Raw genomic sequence first — 23,024 nt, forward strand, 5'->3', positions numbered from 1 at the left:
TAGAAAACTGAAAAGTCCTTTTGAGGTGTAATCAAGTGAAATATGTAGTACTTAGCAAAGTGTGATTACATGGAAATCTACAGCATATAGAATACCACAGCATAAACAGGTCCTGCTGACTAGTCCCATTGATCTGCACCTGGACCATCACCCTTCAATCCAAACTTCTCTTAAATTGTGAAATCAAACCCATATGGCATTGGCGAGCATCAGTGACGTTCTGTGAGCTGAAGAAAATTGTTCCAATTCCTCTTAAATATACTTCTTTTGCATTACTTGGCTACAACTTGCAGCATGTAATTTTCCTTTTAAATCATCTCAATGATCTTCAGATCTCATGATTGACTGAAGAACTTAGACCTCAGGTGGGGCACTTGTCACCATGGCTGAAGGTGTGGAAAGTGGGGGGGGGGGGGGGGAAATCCACACCAGGATGAAATGCAGAGGGATGAAGCCTCCTCTACCCAGCATCTTGTTGGTAAATGTGCAGTCACTGGAGAATAAAATTAGGGATCTGAGGGCAAGACTACTGTATATGAGGCAGTTGAGATTCATTTCAATTGCCTTTGATGAAACTTGGTTATCGTAGACATGCTGCATCTTATGGTTAATTCTCTTTGCTGCTCCGATGTGCTGGTTCTGTCAAACTCATGCTTTCCCAACTTGGAACACATAACAATCAAATGCCATCCATTCCATATACCTCGGGAGTTCTGCTGTGCAATCCTGACTGCAGTGTGTACACCACCAGCAGTCGACTATAATCAAACACTCGCAATACTGCATAATGCCATCTACAAGCAAGAAACAGCCCATCCTGATGCATTTCAAATTATATTCTGAGACTTTAACCAAGCTTGATAGAAGAAAACCCTTCCCAATTATCACCAGCATATAACTTGTAGTCCCAGAGGTCGCAACATACTAGACTACTGCTATACAAGATAAGGTCAGATTACCTTACCTTGCTTAGACTGCATTTTGGTAAATCAGATCACTTGGCTGCCCTTCTTATCTGCATATAGGCAGAGCCTAAAAATCAGAACAACTAAGAGGTGGTCACAGGAGACAGAAGAGCGATTACGGGATTGCTTTGAGTCAGTGGACTGGGCCATGTTCATGCACTCATCTAGAGATCTGAATGAATACACCATGGTTTTAACAGGCTTCAGTAAAACAGATGTAGATAAGTGTATCCCCACTAAATCATTCTGAGTCTTCCCCAATCAGAAGCCCTGGAAGAACCACAACACCTAAAATCAGCTGAGGGCTGGATCAGAGGCATTTAAGTCTGGAGACCTAGGAAGCTCTTAGAGGTGCAGGTATGATCTCCGGAAAGCCATCTCAGGGGCGAAGTGGAAATTCTGGACTAATCTTGAATCAGTGAAGGATGCTTGACAGTGGTGGAAGAGCTTGAATGCTATCATCTCCTACAAGGTTACAGCAAGTGATGCGTGGCACAGCAGTGCTTCCACTCCAGATGAAATTAATGCCTTCTATGCTCATTATGAACATCAGAACATGGAGAAACCATTGCAAACCCCCACATCCCCCGATGATCCTACGATCTCATTCTCCGAAGCTGACATGCAGGCTGCCTTCAGGAGGAGTTTTTTCATGGAAAGCATCTGGTCCAGATGGGGTACCTGGCCATGTCCTGAAGACCCATGCTGACCAACTGGCTGGTGCGTTCACTGAGATCTTCAACCTCTCACTTTGGCAGTGTGTGGTACTCACTTGCTTCAAGGAGGCTTCAATTATACTGGCGCCCAAGAAAAGTGTGGTGACCTGCCTCAATGACCATCGCCCAATTGCACTTACATCCACAGCGACGAAGTATTTTGAGAGGTTGATGATGAAGTGTATTAGCTCCTGCCTGAATTGGATCCGGTCCAATTTGCCTATTGGAGCAACAGGTCCACAGTAGATGTCATTTCACTGGTTCTTCAATCTTGGAGCATCTCGACAGCAAAGATGTACAAATCAGGATGTTCTTTTTTGACTACAGCTCAGCATTCAATACTATTATCCCCTCAAAACTAATCAATAATCTCCAAGAACTTGGGCTTAATGCCTCCTTGTGAAATTGAATCCTGGATTTCCTTACGTGTAGACCGCAGACAATTCGGATTGGCAACAAAATCTCCTCCATGGTCTCCATCAACACCCTGCTCTACTCATTTTAGACCTATGACTGTGTAGCTAGGTATCACTCCAATGCCCTATTCAAGTTTCTGATGATACCACTGTTTTGGCTGAATCAAAGGTGGTGTTGAATCAGCATGCAGGAGGCAGATTAAAAATTTGGCTGAGTGGTACCATAACAACAATCTCTCACTCAGTGTCAGCAAGATCAATTAACTGATTATAGATTTCCTGAGAGGGAAACCAAAGGTCCAACCAGTCCTCATCGGAGATCAGAGTTATTAACTTTAGTTAGCAACTTTAAATTCCTGGATGTTACTATCTCAAAGGATCGGTCTTGGACCCAGCATGCAAGTGCAATTGTGAAAAAAGCACGGCAGCGCCTCTACTTCCTTAGGAGTCTGCACAGCTACATGAAACACTGTCGTAGGAAAGATCAGATTCCCACCACCCAAGTCATGCTCTCTTCTTGCTACTGACATCAGATAGAAGGTACAAGAGCCTCAGCGTCATCAATGAAATGTTCCTACAGCCAATGATCTCATTTTAAGAACTCCATCTCATTTTCACGTTTTTTTATTGCTATTTATTTGCACTTGCAGTTTTTTTGACTTCTGCATGCTGATTTTAATTGATCCTGTTATAGTTACTATTCTGAGTATGCCCACATGAAAATGAATCTCAGGGCTCTATATGGTGACATATGTACTTTGATCATAAAAGTTACTTTGACATATCCACAATTTACATTCCTAGCAGCTCATTCTACAGTCATACCACCGAGTAAAATTCTCCTTAAATATTTCATCTTTCACTTAACCTATGACCGCTAGTTCTAGTCCCACCCAAACTCAATGGAAAAAGCCTATTTACCCCATCTATACCCATCAAAGTTGTATACATTATTCAGATCTCCCTCGTTTCTCCTACATTCCTGGGAATAGAGTCCTAACGTAGTAAACCCTTCTATGAGATGGGTCCTCAAGACCTGTCAAAATCCTTGTAAATTTTTTCTGTACTCTTTCAATCTTATTGATGTCTTTTCTGGTGGTAGTTGATCAAAACTGCGCATAATACTCCAAACTTGGTTTCACTGATGTCTTTACAACTTCAATACAACATCCCAACTACCGTACACAGTCCTCTGATCTATTACCGGCAATATGCCAAAGTTCTCTTTACGACAATCTATCTGTGATGCCACTTTGAAGGAATTATGCACCCAAACTCCCAGATCCCTCTGTTCTACCACATTTCTCAGTGCCCTAGAGTTCACTGTGCAAGTCCTACCTAGGTTTGTCCTCCTAAATTGTAACATGTCATTCTTGTCTCCATTAAACTTCGTGTCATTCTTTGACCCATTTTTCCATCTGGTCCAGATCCTACAGCAATTTTGAAAGCCTTCCTTGCTGTCCATTGTGCCTCCAATCTAGGTGTTATCTGCAAATTACTGATCCAGTTACCATATTAACATCCAAATTATTATTGTAGATGACACACATCAATGAACCCAGCACCAATCCTTCAGACACACCAATAGTCACAGGCCTCCAGTCAGAGAAGCAACCATTCACCACACACCGCTCTCTGGCTTTTTCTGTTAAGCCAATTTTGAATCCAATTTACTACTTCACGTGAATGCCAAGCGACTAAACCATCTGGATCAATCTCTTTGTTAAAGGCCTTGCTAAAGTCCATGTAGACAATGTCTACTGCCTTTTCTTCATCAGATTTCCTGGTAACTCCTTGAAAAACTCTAAGATTGGTTAGACATGACTTATCATACACAAAGCTCTGCTGACTATCTCTAATCAGGCCCTATCTATCTAAATATATATACCCTATCCCTTAGAATACCTTCCAATACTTAACCCACTTCTGATATCAAACTCATTGGCCTACAATCTACCAGGTTATTCTTACAGCCTTTCTTGAACAATGGAACAACGTTAGCTATCTTCCAGTCCTCTAACACCCCAGCTGGGGCCAACGATGTTTTAAATACCAGAGCTCCTGTAGCCTCCTGCAAGGTCTAAGGGTACATCTTGTTGGGCACTGGGGATATATCCACCCTAATTAGATCAGACTCTGGTGAGGCCTAATTTGGAGTATTGTGTGCAGATTTGGTCACCTACCTACCGGAAAGATGAAATGAAGATTGAAAAAGTGCAGAGAAAATTTACAAGGATGTTGCCGGGACTTGAGGACCTGAGTTATAGGGAAAGGCTGAGTACAGTATGTTAGGACTTTATTCTCTTGAATGTAGAAGATTGGGGGGAGGTTTGAGAAGTATACAAAATTAGTTGGGGTTTAGATAAGGTAAATGCAAGCAAATTTTCCCCGAGATTGCATGAGACGACAACTAGTGGTCATGGGTTAAGGGTGAAAGGTGAAACGTTTAAGAGGAACACTAGGGAGAACTTCACTGAGAGGGTGGTGAGTGTGTGGAACGAGCTGCCAGCACAAGTGGTGGATGCAGGGTCGATTTCAACAGTTAAGAGGAATTTGGATAAATACATGGATGGAAGAAGTATGAAGGATCATGGACCGGGTGCAGGTCAATTGGACTAGACAGATTAATGGTTCAGCAGACTAGATGGGCAGAAGGGCATGCTTTCATGCTGTAGTGTTCTATGACCCTAAAATCGATGCTCAATGTTATATACTGGAGAACTGTGGAAGATAGAAATTAATTTCAGGCATTTCTTCCTTTGAGTTATTTTGTAAAATAAATTTGACACCCATTATCCTATTGGCTATAACACTTACTCCAATTACTGTTCAAGTATCCTGCACAGCTAGCTGCTGCCATCTTTTGGGAAAGACTAGATCCTCTTCTAAAGAGAGAGAGAGAGAGAGAGAGAGAGAGAGAGAATAAAAACACTATCTAGTATAACAAAGCAATTAATTTAAGAGAAAATGAACTTTAAGTTGGAAGCAGCTAAACTAATTTAAACTAGACTCAATTAAGCAGAACTGTAAAAAGTGGAAGCCATTGCATGGATATTGGTAATTCATTCACATAGCCAACAATAAAAATGAATCACTGCTTTCACTATTGATTCATGCCAGCGATTAAGGTACATTATATTTATGTTATATCACTTATGTATTCCTTATGGCAAGTCAGGGACTTACTAAAGCATGAGCTCAATGCTAATTTAGTGTTACCAGAAACATTAACTTAATAACTCCAATGCAATGCTGGAACTTTAAAATAAAAATGTGTGAACTATTTCTATATTTGTCAATTACCATATCAAAATAACTGACTAGTAGGGCATTATTCATGAATACGTACACTCAGCGGCCACTTTATTAGGTAATCGGTCAATCATGTGGCAATAACTTAATGCATATAAGCATGCAGACATGGGTCAAGAGGTTCAGTTGTTGTTCAGACCAAACATCAGAATGGGGAAGAGATATGATTCAACTGACTTTGAATGTGGAATGATGGTTGGTGCCACATGGAGTGGATTGAGTATTTCAATAATTACTTATCTCCTGGGATGTTCACACACAACAGTCTCTAGAGTTTTCAGAGAATGGTATGCAAAACAAAAGACATCCAGTAAGTGGCAGTCTGTGGGCAAAAACACCTTGTTAATGAGTGAATTCAAAGGCAACACGAGTGAATCTGCAGATGCTGGAAATAAATAAAAGAAAACACAAAATGCTGGCAGAACTCAGCAGGCCAGACAGAATCAATGGGAGGAGGTAGTGACGATGTTACTACCTGATGAAGCCCTGATCAGACCAAAGGTCCTGATGAAGGGTTTCGGCCCGAAACGCCATCACTACCTCCTCTCATAGATGCTGTCTGGCCTGCTGAGTTCTGCCAGCATTTTGTGTTTTTTTTGTTAATGAGTGAGATCAGAAGAGAGTCACCAGACTGGTTCAAGCTGACAGGAAGGTGACAGCAACTCAAATAACCTCACATTGCCACAGAGTTGTGCAGAAGAGCACACCACATTGAACCTTGAAGTGGATAGGCTATAGCGTAAAAAGAACACAAATACACACAGTAGCCACTTTACTAGGTACAGTAAGCACCTGATTACTGAGTGAGTAAGGTATAACTGCTCTCCAATCTACAGAGGACACCAAAAAGGATTTCACAAAAACAACGTACAATACATAGAATACAGCATAGAGAAGGCCCTTTGGTCCACAATATCTGCATCAAACTTTGTGCCAAATCTGCCTGCACATGGTTACTACCCCCAGATTCGCAGTCTGTTCATCTGCCAGTTTAAATGCCTCTTAAATGCTACTATCATGTCAGTTTCATGTACTATCTGCTCTCACACCTTCAAGTTTACACATCCTTTCTGTAATGGGATGGTCAGAACTGTAAACAATAATCCACATGTGGCCCAACCAAAGGTTTTATCAGCTGCAACAACTGGTGTTATATATGTTATTAATGCATTGACCAAAATTATACAAAGATTTAAAAACCAAAATTGTAGCTTAAAAGGTACAGGGAGGCTCTACCAATGTACCTACCTCATGATCCCGATATTCCCCCTTTCGCTGAAGAGCACCACTGTCATAATGCTGCACTTCTGGTAAAGTCTTGCAAAGAAGGTTTTGTTTTTCACAAGCTTCTTGAAACAGTTGATTTCTGATTTGGTCCAGGTATAACCATGTGCTGGAGAAATCTGCAGAAAATAATCTGACAGTACGTTAGCTTTATTTAAGCAGTCTTGCCAGCCACTTTGTACCCCACCCCCTCAGCAAAATATCAGATTCTCACCAAAACTTTCTAGATCAACATGAGCAAATCAATCCAGCCATCTTGCTATTTCAGTTAAAAAGATAACAATGACTGTAGTATACCATGTAGGCTAGGTCTTCTAAGTATACAGTAACAGACTACAATAAACTCAGAGTTGATCAAATTATTAGCACATTTATTGCTTGCAAGTGAAAGTTGCCTCCATATGTTAAGTCTTTGATAGGTAGCTTTAATCTTACAGCTCAAAACAGGTAGTTTTTATATACTTGTAGAATCCGGTAATTCATCCCTTAATTGCACTCCTTTCTTATCCACATTGGTCTTGAATCAGTCACATTTGTCTTTCATGAGCCCATCTGTCCTTAAGGCTTCTCCCCCTAACCCCCACCACAACAGCTGTGTCCTGTTTTTCTCTGCTTTCAATTATGCAATATCAAAAAACTCCCTGTCATAAAACACATACCCTACTATAATTTATTTCCTCTCTTGTAACCCTCCCATCAAAACACTTTAACAAACCAGCAAAGCACTGTGGGATCACACAGGTTCCATTTTGTCACATTACATTTTACCAAAGTTATAAATTTATAAAGATTTCAGGGCTACAAATACATTTCCACAATGACTCTGTTACTGAAAATGGCAACATTTGAATAGCAGTACCCATTTAAAGACTGAACACGTATCATTTCTGGGACGTGTATTTCACTTTCTATTATCTGCAGTTCTATCTCAAGTAAGTCAAAGTGATTTGAAATAAGCAACACATAAGTCTACATCTACCACTACCATTATATTAAGAAAGAAGCTTGCGGCATTAGAATCTCAGAATCAGGTTTAATATCACTGAAATGTTGTGAAATTTGTTGTTTTGTGGCAGCATTACAGTGCAATACATAAAAAATACTGCAAGCTGCAATAAGAAATATATCTAAAAAGTCAAATTAAACAGGTAGTATGAAGAGAGCAAAAGTAGTGAGATAATATTCATGGGCTGGTTCATTATCCCTTCAGAAATATGATGGCATATGAAAAGAAGCTGTTCCTAAAACATTCCTGTAGCTCCTCTCTGATGGTAGTAGTGAGAATAGAGCATGTCAAGTTTCAAATTAAATTTGAACTTGTGTGGAACTGGATCCTAGATGATGGGGGTCCTTAATAATGGATGCTGCCTTCTTGAGGTATTGCCTTTTGATGATGGCTGGGGAGGAGAGTATCCATGATGGAGCTGGCTGAGTTTGCAGCCCTTTCCAGCTTTTTCCCCTAATCCTCTGCAGTGGGCCCTCCATACCAGGAAGCAAGCAAACTAGTTAGAATGCTCTCCAAGGTACATCTGTAAAAATTTGAAAGTCTTTTGTGACATATTCCTAATGAAATATAGCCACCGTTTTTGTAATTGCCAGACTCAGGATAAATCTTCAGAGATGCTGAAATGCAGGAACTTGAAACTGCTCTCTCTTTCCACTGCTGATCTGTTGATGAAGACAGGCATAAGTTCCCTCAGCTTCCCTTTCCTGAAGCCCACATTCAGTTACTTGCTCTTACTGATGTTGAGTTAATATTGTTGCTGTGACACCATTCAACCAGCTGATCCATCTCGCATCTCTGTGCTTCGTCACCATGAGATGCTGACGAATAGTTATGTCATTAGCAAAGAGAATAGAGCAGTGGGCTAAGCATGCATCCTTGAGGTTCACCAGTGTTGTTTATCAGTGAGGAGGAGATGTTATTTCAAATCAGCACTGTGATTTCCCACTGAGGAAGTCAAGGATCCAGTTGCAAAGGGAGGTACAGAGGGCCAGTTTTGAAGCTTGTTGATTGACACTGAGGGCATGACAGCACTGAATGCTGAGCAGCAATCAATAAACAGCAGCCTTATGTTGGAATTGCTGTTGTCCAGGTAGACCAGGCCAAGTGGAGAGCCAGTGAAACTGCATTTGCAGTAGACCTATTGTGGTGGTAGGCAAATTGCAGTAGGTTCACATTCTTGCTTAGGTAGGAATTAATTCTAGCCATGACCAACCTCTCAAAGCACTTCACAGTAGATAGGAGGCCACATGGATATTAGTCATTGAGGCAGCTCACTCTATTCTTCTTGGGCACTGGTATGATAGATGCCCTATTAAAACAGATGTAAATCTCCGAAAGCAGCAATGAGAGATTGAAGATGTCCTTGAATACTCCTGCACAAATTTTCAGTGCCCTACCAGGCACACCATCGGGGCATGATGTTTTACAAGGGTTCACCCTCTTGAAAGATATTCTGGGAATTGCACCGGTGTAATTTTATTCTACTTTTCAGAGCATGTATAATAAGTACTGAGCTCATCTGGGAGTGAAGCATCATCAACATTTATGCCTTGTTTCCTACAAACCCTGCCAGAGCTGAAGTGTATTCGATTCAGTTTGTAACTTAAATCAAAATTGCTTTATCACTCCTAAAATAGGCTCTGTAAGTCGTACCTGGACTTCTTGTAGAGTTCTGGTCACAGATTTTGAACGCCACAGATCTAGCCCTCAGCAGACTGTGAATTTTCTGGTTTATCCACAGCTTCTGGCTTAGGTATGTCCAGTGTGTTCTCGAAGGCACACACTTGTCCACACAGATCTTTTTGAAGTTCACAACTACTGTGGGACTTTCATTCAGGTTCGAAGATGAATCCCTGAATGTTGTTCAGCCCATCAATTCAAAACAGTTGTCTTGACCATACCTTTGTGGTCCTCGGTCTCTGCCCGTACACCAGGAGCAGAAAGTGATCAGACTTGGTAAAGTGCTGGTGTGTGATGGCACCTAAGTGTTCTTGCATAACTATACAACTGAAACTTCAAACTTAATTTTCATAAAATCTGCTTATAAAATTGGCATTATTCCTATCTTTGGAAAAATGTCCATAATTATAAAAAATAGATGAAAATAATTCTCCCTAAATTTTGTTTATTTGTTTTGACATAATGAAAAGTAAAACCAATGTTGGATGAGTTTTGCTTTTAATGATGTGGACATTATACTAGATTATTTAACTACATTAAAATTTTTCCATTTATGGAGGGATTCAACAGTACACATAAATAATCATTCCAGGCATCGGGATCACTGGATTATTGAAACTAATGCATCAAATAACTGAAACATAATGAATTTCCAGACTTACATTTGCTAATGACACACGTAATGCTTGCTGAGGAAGGGCATAAAATGTTGCGGGTAAAACTTTTAAATGGCTAATTGAAACAGAAGCAGTTAATCCATAATCTACACAAAGTACTTCCACTGAAATGTGCTGATGCTTATCTGAAAAAAAAATCAAAGTTAATGATTTGACCTTCATGCAATTTTGTGTTCCAACTATTGAATTCAGAGGGAATGCAGTTTTACTCTAGCAGATTATTGAAGCTAACTAACTGATGTCATTAAGGGAATTTATCTAATTAAATCACTCACATTACGCATTAATGTCTTAGAGCTTCTTGAACACACATGTAAACATAAAACAGTCTGATTTTTCACTTGATATTCTGTATTAGAAAAAGGAACTACAGTATTTACAAAGGCCTCAACATACAGTACATTAACACATTTTATTCTGTGAATGGATACAAACCTTTCCAAAAGGTAGTAAAATGTTCTAATGTTTCAAGCAACAATAATCCTCAGAATTATTTATTATTTAAAACTGTCACAAAGAATTTCAATGAAATTCATGGACTGCTGCACACAGAACAAATGAAAAGGGAAATTAAAGTATTGGGTGTTGATTTGACTAATTTCAGCATATCAGCAGTGTGGAAATTTCATCTAAAAAACATTCAGTCATTGGAATTCTCTATACAATAGGACTGGAAGGCTCAGTCACTTAAGTACCTGTGACAGAGATTGATATATTTTTGTATAATTCAAGGTATCAAAGCAACTGGGGTTATTTGCATTGCAGTTCAAAACATATGCCAATTATATTAAAACTGACTGAGGTAAATGATTATCCATGACCTTATTGCATAATTGACTGCCAATGGGCAGTCTGTGCCTAGAACTTTCGTGAAAAGTGGTCTCTGGTCTGAGTATGTTTTGAAAACTACTTCCAGGTTTTAAAAATCTATGTGAAAGTATACATTTACACATTTTCCTTCAAGTCTTATTGACTTTACATTTTGTATCATGCACTTTCCAGGTAGCCTCAAACAGACTGTGCCCATACCATTTGTGATTGTTGCTCCAGATCCCACAATCCTGATAATACAAGCTCTGTACCATTGTTTGTTATTGGGGAGCCAGGCACATACATAGGAACTTATTAAAGGGACACAGTCCATTGTAGCACAGCTCCTAGAACATTCAAAGCTGTAAAAACAAGGTAACACAAAGTTAATTCTCACTCATCAGTTACTTGGTATTACGTGCAACTGGGATAATCTAAATTGACTCAGGTATTGTCATAATTTCTTGGAGAAGCAGATGAGAGCACGGGGGAACCTTAGTGTAAGACCTGCGGCAATGAAGCAAGGGGGAGGACAAGATATAGCTATTGGAGGAAACAAAAGTACAGAACAGATAGATCATGAGAAAGCAGAGAGTACAACTGATTGGACAGTTGGGAAGACTTGCACAGGATTATATTTTGCTTAGAAACTCCATCCAAATGTTACCTGCAGCCTTTGCTGCCTCTTGCTTTAAACATAGCACATCATTCCATCCACCTCTTAACTCAGCAGAAAAAAGAAAAGAACATAAATGGACGCAGACTGAGAAAAACAAAACCAGAAATAAGGAACTAAAGATAGTCAAAGAATGATAGCCTCTGGGTTACCATGTCCATGTTAACCTATTAGTTGTATATTAAAGTATTAAACATTGTGAGGACCATTGCAATATTTCAGTATCTGCATAAATTATGTTTATTTTATAAACATGTCAGATCACAATTACACAATTTTACCAAGAGAAGCACACTAGGAATATTACTAACTGAGTGAGTAATTATGATACTTATGTCAGCAGTTTCTTATGTAAATATGGAACAATTAATAACTGTAGAAACAGTATGTGTGAAATGAGGACTCAATTATGATTGCACACACTGGTTCCAATGACCTTACTTTCAATAGTGCAGCTGCCTCACCTCGGAGACTGTTTCACATGTTTGCACTTTTTCAGTATGGCATGTTTTTTCCCTACTTCCCTCACCATTGCCATAGATATTTATTTATTGAGACAAAGCACATGGTAGGCCCTTTGAGCCACGCCACCCAGTAAACCCAATTTTGTCTTAGCCAACTCACAGGACAATTTACAATGACCAATTAGCCTACTAACTGGTATGTCTTTGGGCTGTGGGAGGAAACTGGCACACCCGGAAGAAACCCTTATGGTGATGGGGAGAACATACAAACTCCTTACATGTAGCAGCAGGAATTGAATCTAGATTGCCTGTACTGTAAAGCATTGTGCTAACCACTATGCTACTGTGCCGACCCCAGTAGGTATTTGGTTTTACAGACACTTATGAAGAGAAAGTGGGATCAATAGGAATACTCTCAAGGAGCCAGCATGGATCTCAAGGCCTAAAAAGCTTCCGTCTGTGTTGTTGCAAGTAAAAGAAATATATATTACTGTTCTTTTTTCCATCAATGCTTCACCTCCTCAACTCTCCACTGTACAGCACTAGAAAATTCTAACTCTACATTTTAGATGAATGTCAGTCTGAACTGGAGTGTCTTTATGTGTATCTGTATGTGGAGAAGAGGGAAGAACACATACACTGTTTCACAATCAAGAATCCATATTATTAGAGCTGAAAATTACAAGAAACAAAACTTCAGCCCTTACTTAGGAAAAAAAATTAAATACTGATGTGACAATGTTAAGGAGTTTTACTTTAAGATTTTGGCTGTCAGGATGATGACACTCCACCTGCAGTACTGGCAAGTGTATTTGTGATATAGCGATCAGGGAGGTGAATGAAACAACCTTGAGAAAAAACCAGCAAAGTAAAATGCACACAATAATAGGTATGGCTTTGAACAGGCAAGTATTACTGCCATTGCTAGTTTTGATGAGACTGACTTATTATTGGATAATTTTTTTTTAACCCTGATTATCCAAAAAGTCTTGGATACCATGCCATATACACAATTATGCACTCATGATAAAAAAGATAACTATTAAAGATAACTATTCATCAAATAGTCAATGTTTGATAGTAGGAATTACTCATCGTGCTATCTGCATACTTCAAAAATTTTGTCCTCTTGAAATGGACTTTTATTTTTGATCACAGGGTAGAAAAGGAAATTGTACTTACTTTAATTCTCTCATCAATTCCAGTAGCTCCTGACCAACATGCTGTATATAAAAATGATGAGGGTCAATTACATAACTGATCCTTACTTCTATCTCCTGCCATCGAAGATATTGGAACTCTTGAATTTTTCTAGCTATTGGTAACTCTCTATGACTTTCAACATGTGGATATGGAAGCTGACTGTTATTTAGTGGTGGCACACTTCTGTAAGGACTTACATATTGCTGAGGAGATAATACATTGTTTCTTATAGATGACATTTGGTCAAATGAATTCAATTGCTGTGAAATATCAGCCTTACTCAAAAGATTCGGAGAGGAAGTGGCATCTAGCATTGAAACCAGAACTTGACCACAAGTCCTTCTCTTATCAGACTCTGCAAAACCAGTTGTAATAGTGCCTGATGCAGTCATTTCAAAGATGTCCCAAACTTCATTTTCTGACTGAGCCACATATATTTGCTTTCTATTTGAGGACTCACATTTGCTAGTAAACCTATGTGGATCTTCTTTCCACACTTCTACCTGGCTGAACTTAGTGTCTTCAAAAGTTAAGTTATCATCTGCTTTTGTGATTCCAGTGTCACTGTATACATCCGATGATACGATTGCTACAGACTGATCAGCTCCTAATGGCTGACTTTTGGGAAAAGGGCAGCAATCACTGGCAAGTTTCATTACTAGATCCTCTTGTAATTTGTACGGTTTACATTTTGACGTGATGCATTCATCACAAGGACCATTTAACTGGGAAATGTTCCTCCTGGATAGATCATGCTCTGTATTACAGCTGCTGAATCCTTCACCAGCATACATGCTCATAATTTTCATAAGACTTGAAGCTCCAATAGACTTATCACCATCAAGGTAATTTTTAGAAACAGATGAAAGATCTCTAATAGATAGAAGTTCATCCTTTGGCATCTGTGACCCATTCCTGACCATTCCTAGTTGAAACTTAAAACCTGTAAAGCAGATGAGATATGAAGAACAGACAAATAACAGTACATAAAAAATCTAATTTTTTTTAAATCACAGCTTAAACTACTAATGTAGCAATTTATTATGCCATTTCATTTTAAGATATTGGAAAATATCTTATAGTGATAGGGGATTTGTTAAGGGAGCAGACGGGAAGTTCTGTGGGCGAGAATGAGATGGGTGCCAGGGGCTGGGATATCTTGGATTGAATCCTCAGCATTCTTAAGTGGCAGGGTAAACAGCCAGACGTTGTGCTCTATGTATGTACCAATGACATGGGTAGGACATCTGATGAGGTTCTGCATAGGGGGTTCAGGGAGTTAGGCGCCAAGTTAAAGGGTAGGACGTACAGGGTCGTGATTTCAGGATTGCGACCTGTGCATGTGCTAGTGAGGCCAGAACTAGGGAGATTATACAGTTTAACATGTGGCTAAGCTGTTGGTATAGAAGCAAGAGCATAAGATTTTTGAACCATTGAGTTCTCTTCCAGGGAAGGTGGGATCTGTTCAGAAGGGATAGTTTGCATCTGAACTAGAGGGGGAACTAATATCCTAGCAGGAATGTTGCATGCTGTGGTTTAAACTAGAGTTGCAGGGGGATGGGAACCAGAGTGCCAGGACAGTGAGTGATGAGATTTGTGGAGGCAGATGTTGGAAAGACCTCAGACAAAAACTGGAATCAAAAGGTTAAGCATGATGCGACTAGTGTCCTGAGCTGCATATATTACAATGCAAGTGGTATCATAGGAAAGGTGGATGAGCTCAGGGCATGGATCAACCCCATGAAATACGATGTTGTAGCCATTAGTGAGACTTTGTTGTAGGAAGGATAGGACTGGCAGTTCTATTCTGGGGTTCTATTGTTTTAGACATGACAGAGTGGAAGGGATTAAAGGAGGAAGGGTGGTGTTACTAGTCAGGGAAAATGTCATGGCAGTGCTCTGCCAGGACAGACTGGAGAACTCTATGACTGAAGTGTTATGGGTAGAACTGAGATGGCCATATTAATGGGGCTATATTACAGACCATTCAACAGTCCTAGGGAATCAGAGGAATAAATTTGTAAAGAGACTGTTGCAAGAAACACAAGGTTGCTATAGTAACACACACAAAATACTGGAGGAACTCAGCAGGCCAGGCAGCATCGATGGAAAAAATGTACAGTTGAGGTTTTGGGCTGAAACCCTTTGGCAGGACTGGAGAAAAAAACTGAGTAGAATTGAAAGGTGGCGAGAGGAGAGAGAGAAAAGCCAGGCAATAGGTGAAACTTGGAGGAGGGATGAAGCAAAGAGCTAGAAAGCTGATTGGTGAAAGAGACAGAAGGCCATGGAAGAAAGGAGAAAGGGGTATGGGGAAGCAGCACCAGAGTGAGGTGATGGGTGGTCAAGGAGGTGATATGAGAGAGGAACAAGGGCATGGGAAATGGTGAAGTGGGGGTGGGTGTTAGAGGCATTACTGGAAGTTGAGAAATCTATGTTCATGCCAGCAGGTTGGAGGCTACCCAATCGGAATACAAGGTGTTGTTCTTCCATCCTAAGTGTGGCCTCATCACGACAGACGGACATATCGGAATGGGACTGGAAGTGGAATTAAAATGGGTAGCCACTGGGAGATCCTGCTTGTGACATATCAGAATGGGAATGGTTTTGGCCCGAAACATCGACTGTACTTTCTTTCCCCATAGATGCTACCTGGCCTGCAGAGTTCCTCTGACATTTTGTGCATGTTGCTCAGCTTTCCAGCATCTGCAGATTTTCTCTTGTTTGAGGTTGCTATAGTAGGTAATTTAACTTTCCGCATATTGACTGGGAATCCCATAATGTAAAAGGACTAGATGGGATAGAGTTGGTCAAATGTGTTCAGGAAAGTTTTCTTCAACAGTACGTAGAAGTCCCAATGAGACAGCGTGTGCTTTTAGGGAATAAGACAGGGCCAGTGACAGAAGTTTGTGTAGGGGAACACTTCGAATCCAGTGACCACAATGCCATTAGTTTCCAAGTAAGTATGCAAAAAGATATGTCTGCTCTGCAGGTAGAAATTCTAAATTGGAGAAAGGCCAATTTTCAATCAGAAATGATCTGGCAAGTATAGATTTAGACAGGCTGCTTTCTGGCAAAGGCGTACTTGAAAGTGGGAAGCCTTCAAAAATGAAATTTTTGAGTACCAAACTCGTACGTGCCTTTCAGAATAAAAGGTAAGGATAACAAGTACAGGGACCCTTGGCTTTCAGGAGATACTGAGACCCTAGTTAAGGGAAAAAAGGAGGTGCATAGCAGGTATAGATAAGTAGGAGCAAATGAGGTACTTACGGAGTACAAGAAATGCAAGAGAACACTTAAGAAAGAAATCAGGAAAGCTAGAAGAAAATATGGTTGCTCTAGCAGGCAAGGTAAAGGAGAATCCTAAGGGATTCTACAGATATGTTAAGGATTGCAAGGGACACAGTTGGTCCTCTGGAAGACCAGGATGGTAATACACTCGTAGAACCAAAAACAGATGGAGGAGACTTTAAGTGAATTCTTTGCATCTGTATTTACTCAGGAGATGGATACAGAGTATATGGAAGTAAGGAAATGCGGCATCAACTTCATGGACCCTGTACAGATTAGAGGAGGAGGTGTTTGCTACCTTGAGGTAACTCAGGGTGGATAAATCCCCTGGGCCTGACAAGGTGTTCCCTTGGACCCTACGGAAGGCAAGTGCAGAAATTGCTGGGGTCCTAGCAAAGATATTTAAAACATCCTTAGCAACAGGAGAGGTACCAGAGGATTGGAGGATAGCCAATGTTGCCCTGCTGTTTAAAAAAGCCTCTAAACAGAAACCAGGAAATTACAGGCTGCTGAGCCTGCCATCAGTTGTGGGAAAGTTACTGTAAGGTATTCTAAGAGACTGGATATATAAATATTTGGATAGACATGGACTGATTAAGGATAGTCAGCATGGCTTCATGTGTGGTAGGTCATGTCTAACCAATCTTATTGAGTTTTTCGAGGAAAATACCAGGAAAGTGGATGAAGGCAAGGCAGTGGATGTTGTCTATATGGAACTTGGCAAGGCCTTTGACAAGGTCCTGCATCTGGGAAAGTAAGTTCAGTCACTCAGCATTCAGGATGAGGTAATAAACTGGATTAGACATTGGCTTTGTAGGAGAAGCTAGAGAGTGGTTTTAGAGGGCTGCCTCTCTGAATGGAGGCCTGTAACTAGTGGTGTGCCACTGGGATCAGTGGTGGGTCCTTTGTTTTTGATCATCTATATCAATGATCTAGATGATCATGTGGTTAACTAGATCAGCAAATTTGCAGATGACACCAAGATTGGGGGTGTAGTGGACAGTGAGAAAAGCTATCATGGCTCGCAGAGGGATCTTCATCAGCTGGAAAATGGGTGAAAAATGGCAGATGGAATTTAACGCATCTAAATGCAAGGTTTTGCACTTTGGTAGGACTTCTTCAAAAATAAGCTGGGATCCATTATGTTCATCTTGATCAACATGAAAGACTAATTTTCCCCTAACTTTTTAAATCTTTCTGTATTTGGAAATATGATTTGTAACAACATGCAAAATAAATTTCACTGTTCTTTACCAATTTGTAGCCAGAGAACTGCATCATATAGTGTTCTACACCAACAAGCACAAAGACCAAAAATGGCCAAAAGAAAGACAACCACACAAGATTACAGTAACATGTCTTAACCATGAGATTTCCTACTAATGATTTACCTGCTTTGGTTTTTTGCAGCATTTTGTATAATTCCTTGCTTGACCTGTGCAGTTGAATTAGTTGATCATAGAGAGCTTCATAATTGTCCCAAAAATCTTCATCAATTATGGGAATGTTCTGAATATTCACTCTGACCTGCATAAAAATGTTTTTCCCCCCCAAAATTAGTTGGAATTAAGATCAACTTGCAATTATACAGTACATTTGATAGAATAAAACATCCAAAAATAGTACTCAAGAATAGTAGACTAATATTGACACCAAAACACATCAATATATTAGAACTACAACACAAAGTTTAAGCATTGCTGAATTCCAAAGATAACAATAAGAGTCTCAATTTAAATACAGATACCAAAAGTACAAACAGTATTCACAATCTTAACATCATATTTTAACATGAAACAATATGGGGAATGTACAGAATTTTGATTTAAGATACAAATAAAAGCTCAAGTTAAACATGTTTGATTCTTTGATAATCTTTAGGTGCTCAAAACATACAAACCTACTGCAACATACCCATTCCAACAGCTGTACCACATCATTGGTAATGGCCTTTTGATAATTGTCAATTATTATCATTTGGTAGCAGATAGATCGCTTAATTTTTTCTAGTTTGGCTGAATGCTCCATCCGTACAACTTCCTGTAAGAGTATTTTTTAAAAACCTGACATTTTAAGGAACTTAAAATACATATTTACATAAAATAAACTACTTCATTTGACAATTATTATTAGTGATAAAACATAATGAACTACAATTACAAAGTCCAGTGTTACTTGAACACCAAAGAATGGAATGAAATTTCAGAAAAAGACTCTTCATAATTGTTATATCAAATACACTGCATCACAAGTCAATCAAAATACTCTATAAAATTCTGCATTTTCCCCTCATTTTTTTTTAATGGTGCAGAGGCTGAGGAACAAATTACACATTCTCAGTTTTTCCCTTTCTTTTTGGAAGTTGGGTAGATTTCTGCAAAGGCAAATACTGATGGTTCTCCCAGACCCATTCCCTACATTAAAGAAATTTGAGTCCAGATGAAGTCTTAATTCAAAATGTTGATTATTTCCCTCCATCGAAGCTGCCTGACCTGCTGAATTCCTCTAGCATTTTTTTTACTCCATTCCCTAATCTAGTCAGTTTTTCTTATGCCAAAATGATTTAGACCAATATTTCAAAAATGAAGATATATAGTTTCCTTCTCATAGATATGCATTGAATAATAAAGTAACACAATCAGAATAAGTGATATATGGATTTTCTAACCTAGAACTGGAAAACATCATTTCATTTGAATTTCCCTCCCACATATTTCTTCAAAATATCCAGTGGATTCCTGCTAATTGGGTAGTTGCTTATTTGGGACAAAGCTGAAAAAACAAAAATCAAGAAAATAGCAGGGATTTCCTTTGTTTATTTGGGACACTATGCAGCTCAATTGGGTCAGGAGACTGTTGCCGAACTAGCTTAAGTCATGGGCACTTGCATGGCCGTTAAATACTACACTATGGAGCAAACAGTTTTTAAATAGTGTCAGCTGTGTGATTTTAAACACTGATAGTTGGTGAGAAGTAATTAGTTAGACAATTCAGAACTGTTTCACCATGGTTTCAAGTATTCAGGCTTGGAGATGCCAGAAATGGCTGGGGGTGAAAATGAAACAATTGCACTACTTTAAAAAGTTAGAAACTATAAAGAATTTGAAGGTATCAACAATAATCTTGATTGTTATAATGAAAATGAATAGTTGGAGGATACAATAATCAAGACCATTGCCTGAAGGCAATCTATTATGTGCACTGGATGTCTGAGTATTTTATTCTTTTACAGTAATTCAAAACAACACCATTAGTATACTCTGGATGAATTCTTCTGTCAATAACTATTAGGAGCTACAGTTTTATAGTACTGTAGTAGTATTGGCAGTGTTCTAATTTGCTATGCATTTTACTTAAAAATACATAATTTTTTACCCAGTTTGGTTTTCTATACTTTTTTAATTACTTCAACAAAACTTTGGATAATTAGAGCAGCTAGCTTAATTGGGCCAAAATGTACTGGTCCCTATATATCCCAATTAAACAAAATCCACTATGTATGATTTAATTACAACTTCTTACAAGCCTCCGTCTGTAAAAGACCAGCTGAGTGTATAATCCCTCTGAACCAACAATTCATGTACACCATCTACATAACTATTTCCCATCCATATCCAACGACTTTGATAGACGAGTTAAATCAAAAATGTCACGGTGTAAGTGTAAAAACTAATGCTAAGCTGTTTAAAATCAAGATTTGCTACTGCTTAGACTTCAATTTACCGAATTCGCTATGCTTACTTTCCAGAAACGTGGAAGGGTTGCTTATTTTTAAATTGGCAAACCTGAAAACTCGGTAGGTAAATTAACGAGTACCCGTGTTTCGGCAATACCTAATAAAACTATTCTTCTGCCTTGTCCCATCTCCACTAATCCAAACCCAGCCAGAAACTATAAGCCTTTCGAAGAATGGGCGGCAAAAAGCACAGGGGAAGCCATAAATGTTGAAATTCGTCATGAAATGCAGTTAGAAGACGGTCTCAATGATAACCGTGTTCTGAATAAAGCGGTCAACAGCAAAGCGGCTTCAGTGGAACTGGCACCAGCGCAGGGACAGGCCTACAGGAGCTGAACTAGCTAAGGTCAAGAGTGGTAGGCCTACCGTAAGGACATTGAGGGCTGTGCATCATTAAACGACACTCCTGTCCATTCCCTCTTTTTTTGCACTACTTATTTATTTTAAATATACTTATTGTAATTTATATTTTATTATTATGTAGTGTAACGTACTATTGTCACAGAAACAACACATTTCACGACATATGCCAGCGATATTAAACCTGATTTTCACCCGAAAGCCCGCTCCCTCGGCACCAGTTGCGAGCGCGAAATGCCGACGTCACCCGGGGCCCAGGCCCCGCCCCCGCCCCTCACGCCCAATGCGCGGCGCGCCTCGACGATGACTGACAGGTGGGGCCAGGTTTCCGTCTCGGTTGAGTGAACGCGGGAACTGGCTGACCGAACCCAACACGGGGGATTCTTCGAAAGCCGAAAATCCCGAGCAAAACACACACACGATGCTGGAGGGACTCACCAGATCCGGCTCCGGCTATAAACAGTCGACGCTTCCAGTGGAGACCCTTCATAAAAATTGAAATGGGGGTTATAAGCCAGAATAAGAAGCGGGGGGGGGGGTGTTGGTGGCGCTGGAAGGGAGTGAAATAGGAAGCTGAGAGATGATAGGTGCTAAAGCGATGGAGAAGGGAATCATTAAGGAAGGAGGTGGGCTCTCGACGTTGACTTCGAGATTTTCGACTGAGGTGGAGTTGGGGTGGTGGGAGAGTCTCAGAGTTGGAAGGGGCAAGAGTTTGAACCAGTTGTATTGTGGCAATTGAATTGACTATTACTTACATCCTTAATATACATGAGGCGTAAAAAATCTTTACGTCTCCGTCTAAATGTGCAACTTATAGTAATTTATAATACAGTACATATAGTATGTACAACAGGAATGTCAATATAAGATGGAAGTATAGTTATGTCGGCATGGGTTTATCAGTCTGATGGCCTGGTGGAAGAAGCTGTCCCCGGAGCCTGTTGGTCCTGGCTTTTATGCTTCGGTTCAGATAGGGAGTTAAGCGATAGAATGGAGTGGATTCTGGCAAGAAATAAAGAGGAGAACGGGGAGGACGCGTTCGGACGAGGAGGGTCGCCCGGTGAAAGGCATTAGGACTGGGTTAGAAGATGCTATCGACTTCATGAGTCATGTATACATTCTGGGAGAAGAAGTTGCGGTGGTGGAGTACATATACCTGGGTGTTCACCTCGACAACGCACTTGACTGGGAAACTAACACTAAGGCTGTTTACAAGAGGGGGATAAGCATACCATTTTCTAAGGAAGGGGAGCTCCTTCAGTGTGTGCAGAAGGATGTTGGAGATCTTTAACCAGTCTGTTGTAGCGAGTGCAGTCTTTGCGGTTTTATGTTGGTGGAGCGGCATCGGTGCTGGTGATGCAAAAAGAATAAATAAGCTCATCAAAAAGGTTGGATCTGCCCTTGGCTACAACCCGGACTCTTTTGAGTTAGTAATGGAGAGGAGGTCACTAACAAACTGTTATTGATCATGGACAATCAGGTACATCCTCTCCATGACTTACTGAATAATAAAAGCGGAGCACCCTTTTCGAACAGAGTCATTCAGCTCCGCTGTCACAAGGATCGTTACAGAAAATCTTTCCTACCAAATGCAATAAGCATATACAACAGATCATCTCTATGCTACAGGAGAACACACATCATAGTCCGGTAGACTGCTTTATTATTTAGTACATTATGATTGCACAGTATTGCACATTGGTAAATTATTGTGTACAGTATATTATTCTGTACTAATTATGAGTTAATATATTATTGTTGTAAATGTGCTTTTAAATGTTGCTACTGTAATGAAATAAATTCCCATTTTGGATTAATAAAGTAATCTGTAATTATTATTATTACTACAATATCTAATTGTGATTAAAAAATGTTGACCTGGTTAGATCGACGAAGGTTATTCATAAAGATATTGGTAAAGTAAAATCAGCAATATGTCTTAGCAAAGGTAGAGTGTTGATTACAAGTGCTGATTTAAAACAACAGGAAAAAATATGAAAATGAAGACTCTGGGTGAGTGTAAAATTGTTAGTATCATTGATAAGGTGAAGTCGAAGGTTCTGGTGTTATTTCAGGTGTACCTCTGGAGGATATTAGAGACAACCTGAGTGGGGGCAAGGATATTTTGGCTAAGGGATTACAGACTTGGAGAAAAGGGAAAAATGTGTTTTTCTGATGAATTGCTAGAGTCAAAAGTCTACTTAGGCTGTATTGGTTATTTTGTCAGTATGTATGACCCTCTACCGTTGTGTTTTAAGTGTCAGCTAATGGGACAGCTGCTTCCTGCAGGGGGAAATTACGATGTACAAAATGTGGAGGTGAACATGAAAATGGGAATTGTGAAGTTGGTGCTGAAGTAAGACGCTCTACTTGTGGCGATGCTCATAGTGCAGTTTACTTAGGTTGCCCTATTTTACAAAAGACTTGGGGA

The 23,024-nt window shown here is 39.7% G+C and overlaps 1 protein-coding gene across 1 annotated transcript in view; it reads right to left on the minus strand.

Annotated features, from left to right (window-relative positions):
* Positions 1-20,851, minus strand: part of LOC132397880 (uncharacterized) — a 62,397-nt gene extending 41,546 nt beyond the window's left edge. Inside the window, exons 1-8 of the mRNA XM_059976636.1 lie at positions 20,728-20,851; positions 18,412-18,537; positions 17,889-18,024; positions 13,189-14,152; positions 11,086-11,228; positions 10,042-10,181; positions 6,658-6,812; positions 4,915-4,982 (exon numbers count right to left, since the gene is read on the minus strand). Coding sequence (XP_059832619.1) covers positions 4,915-4,982; positions 6,658-6,812; positions 10,042-10,181; positions 11,086-11,228; positions 13,189-14,152; positions 17,889-18,024; positions 18,412-18,525 — 1,720 coding nt within the window. The 5' untranslated portion in view covers positions 18,526-18,537; positions 20,728-20,851. The remainder of the gene's footprint in view (positions 1-4,914; positions 4,983-6,657; positions 6,813-10,041; positions 10,182-11,085; positions 11,229-13,188; positions 14,153-17,888; positions 18,025-18,411; positions 18,538-20,727) is intronic.
* Positions 20,852-23,024: the final 2,173 nt, after the last annotated feature.

This window comes from Hypanus sabinus, chromosome 8 (assembly GCF_030144855.1).
Source record: "Hypanus sabinus isolate sHypSab1 chromosome 8, sHypSab1.hap1, whole genome shotgun sequence".
Lineage (NCBI taxonomy): Eukaryota > Metazoa > Chordata > Chondrichthyes > Myliobatiformes > Dasyatidae > Hypanus > Hypanus sabinus.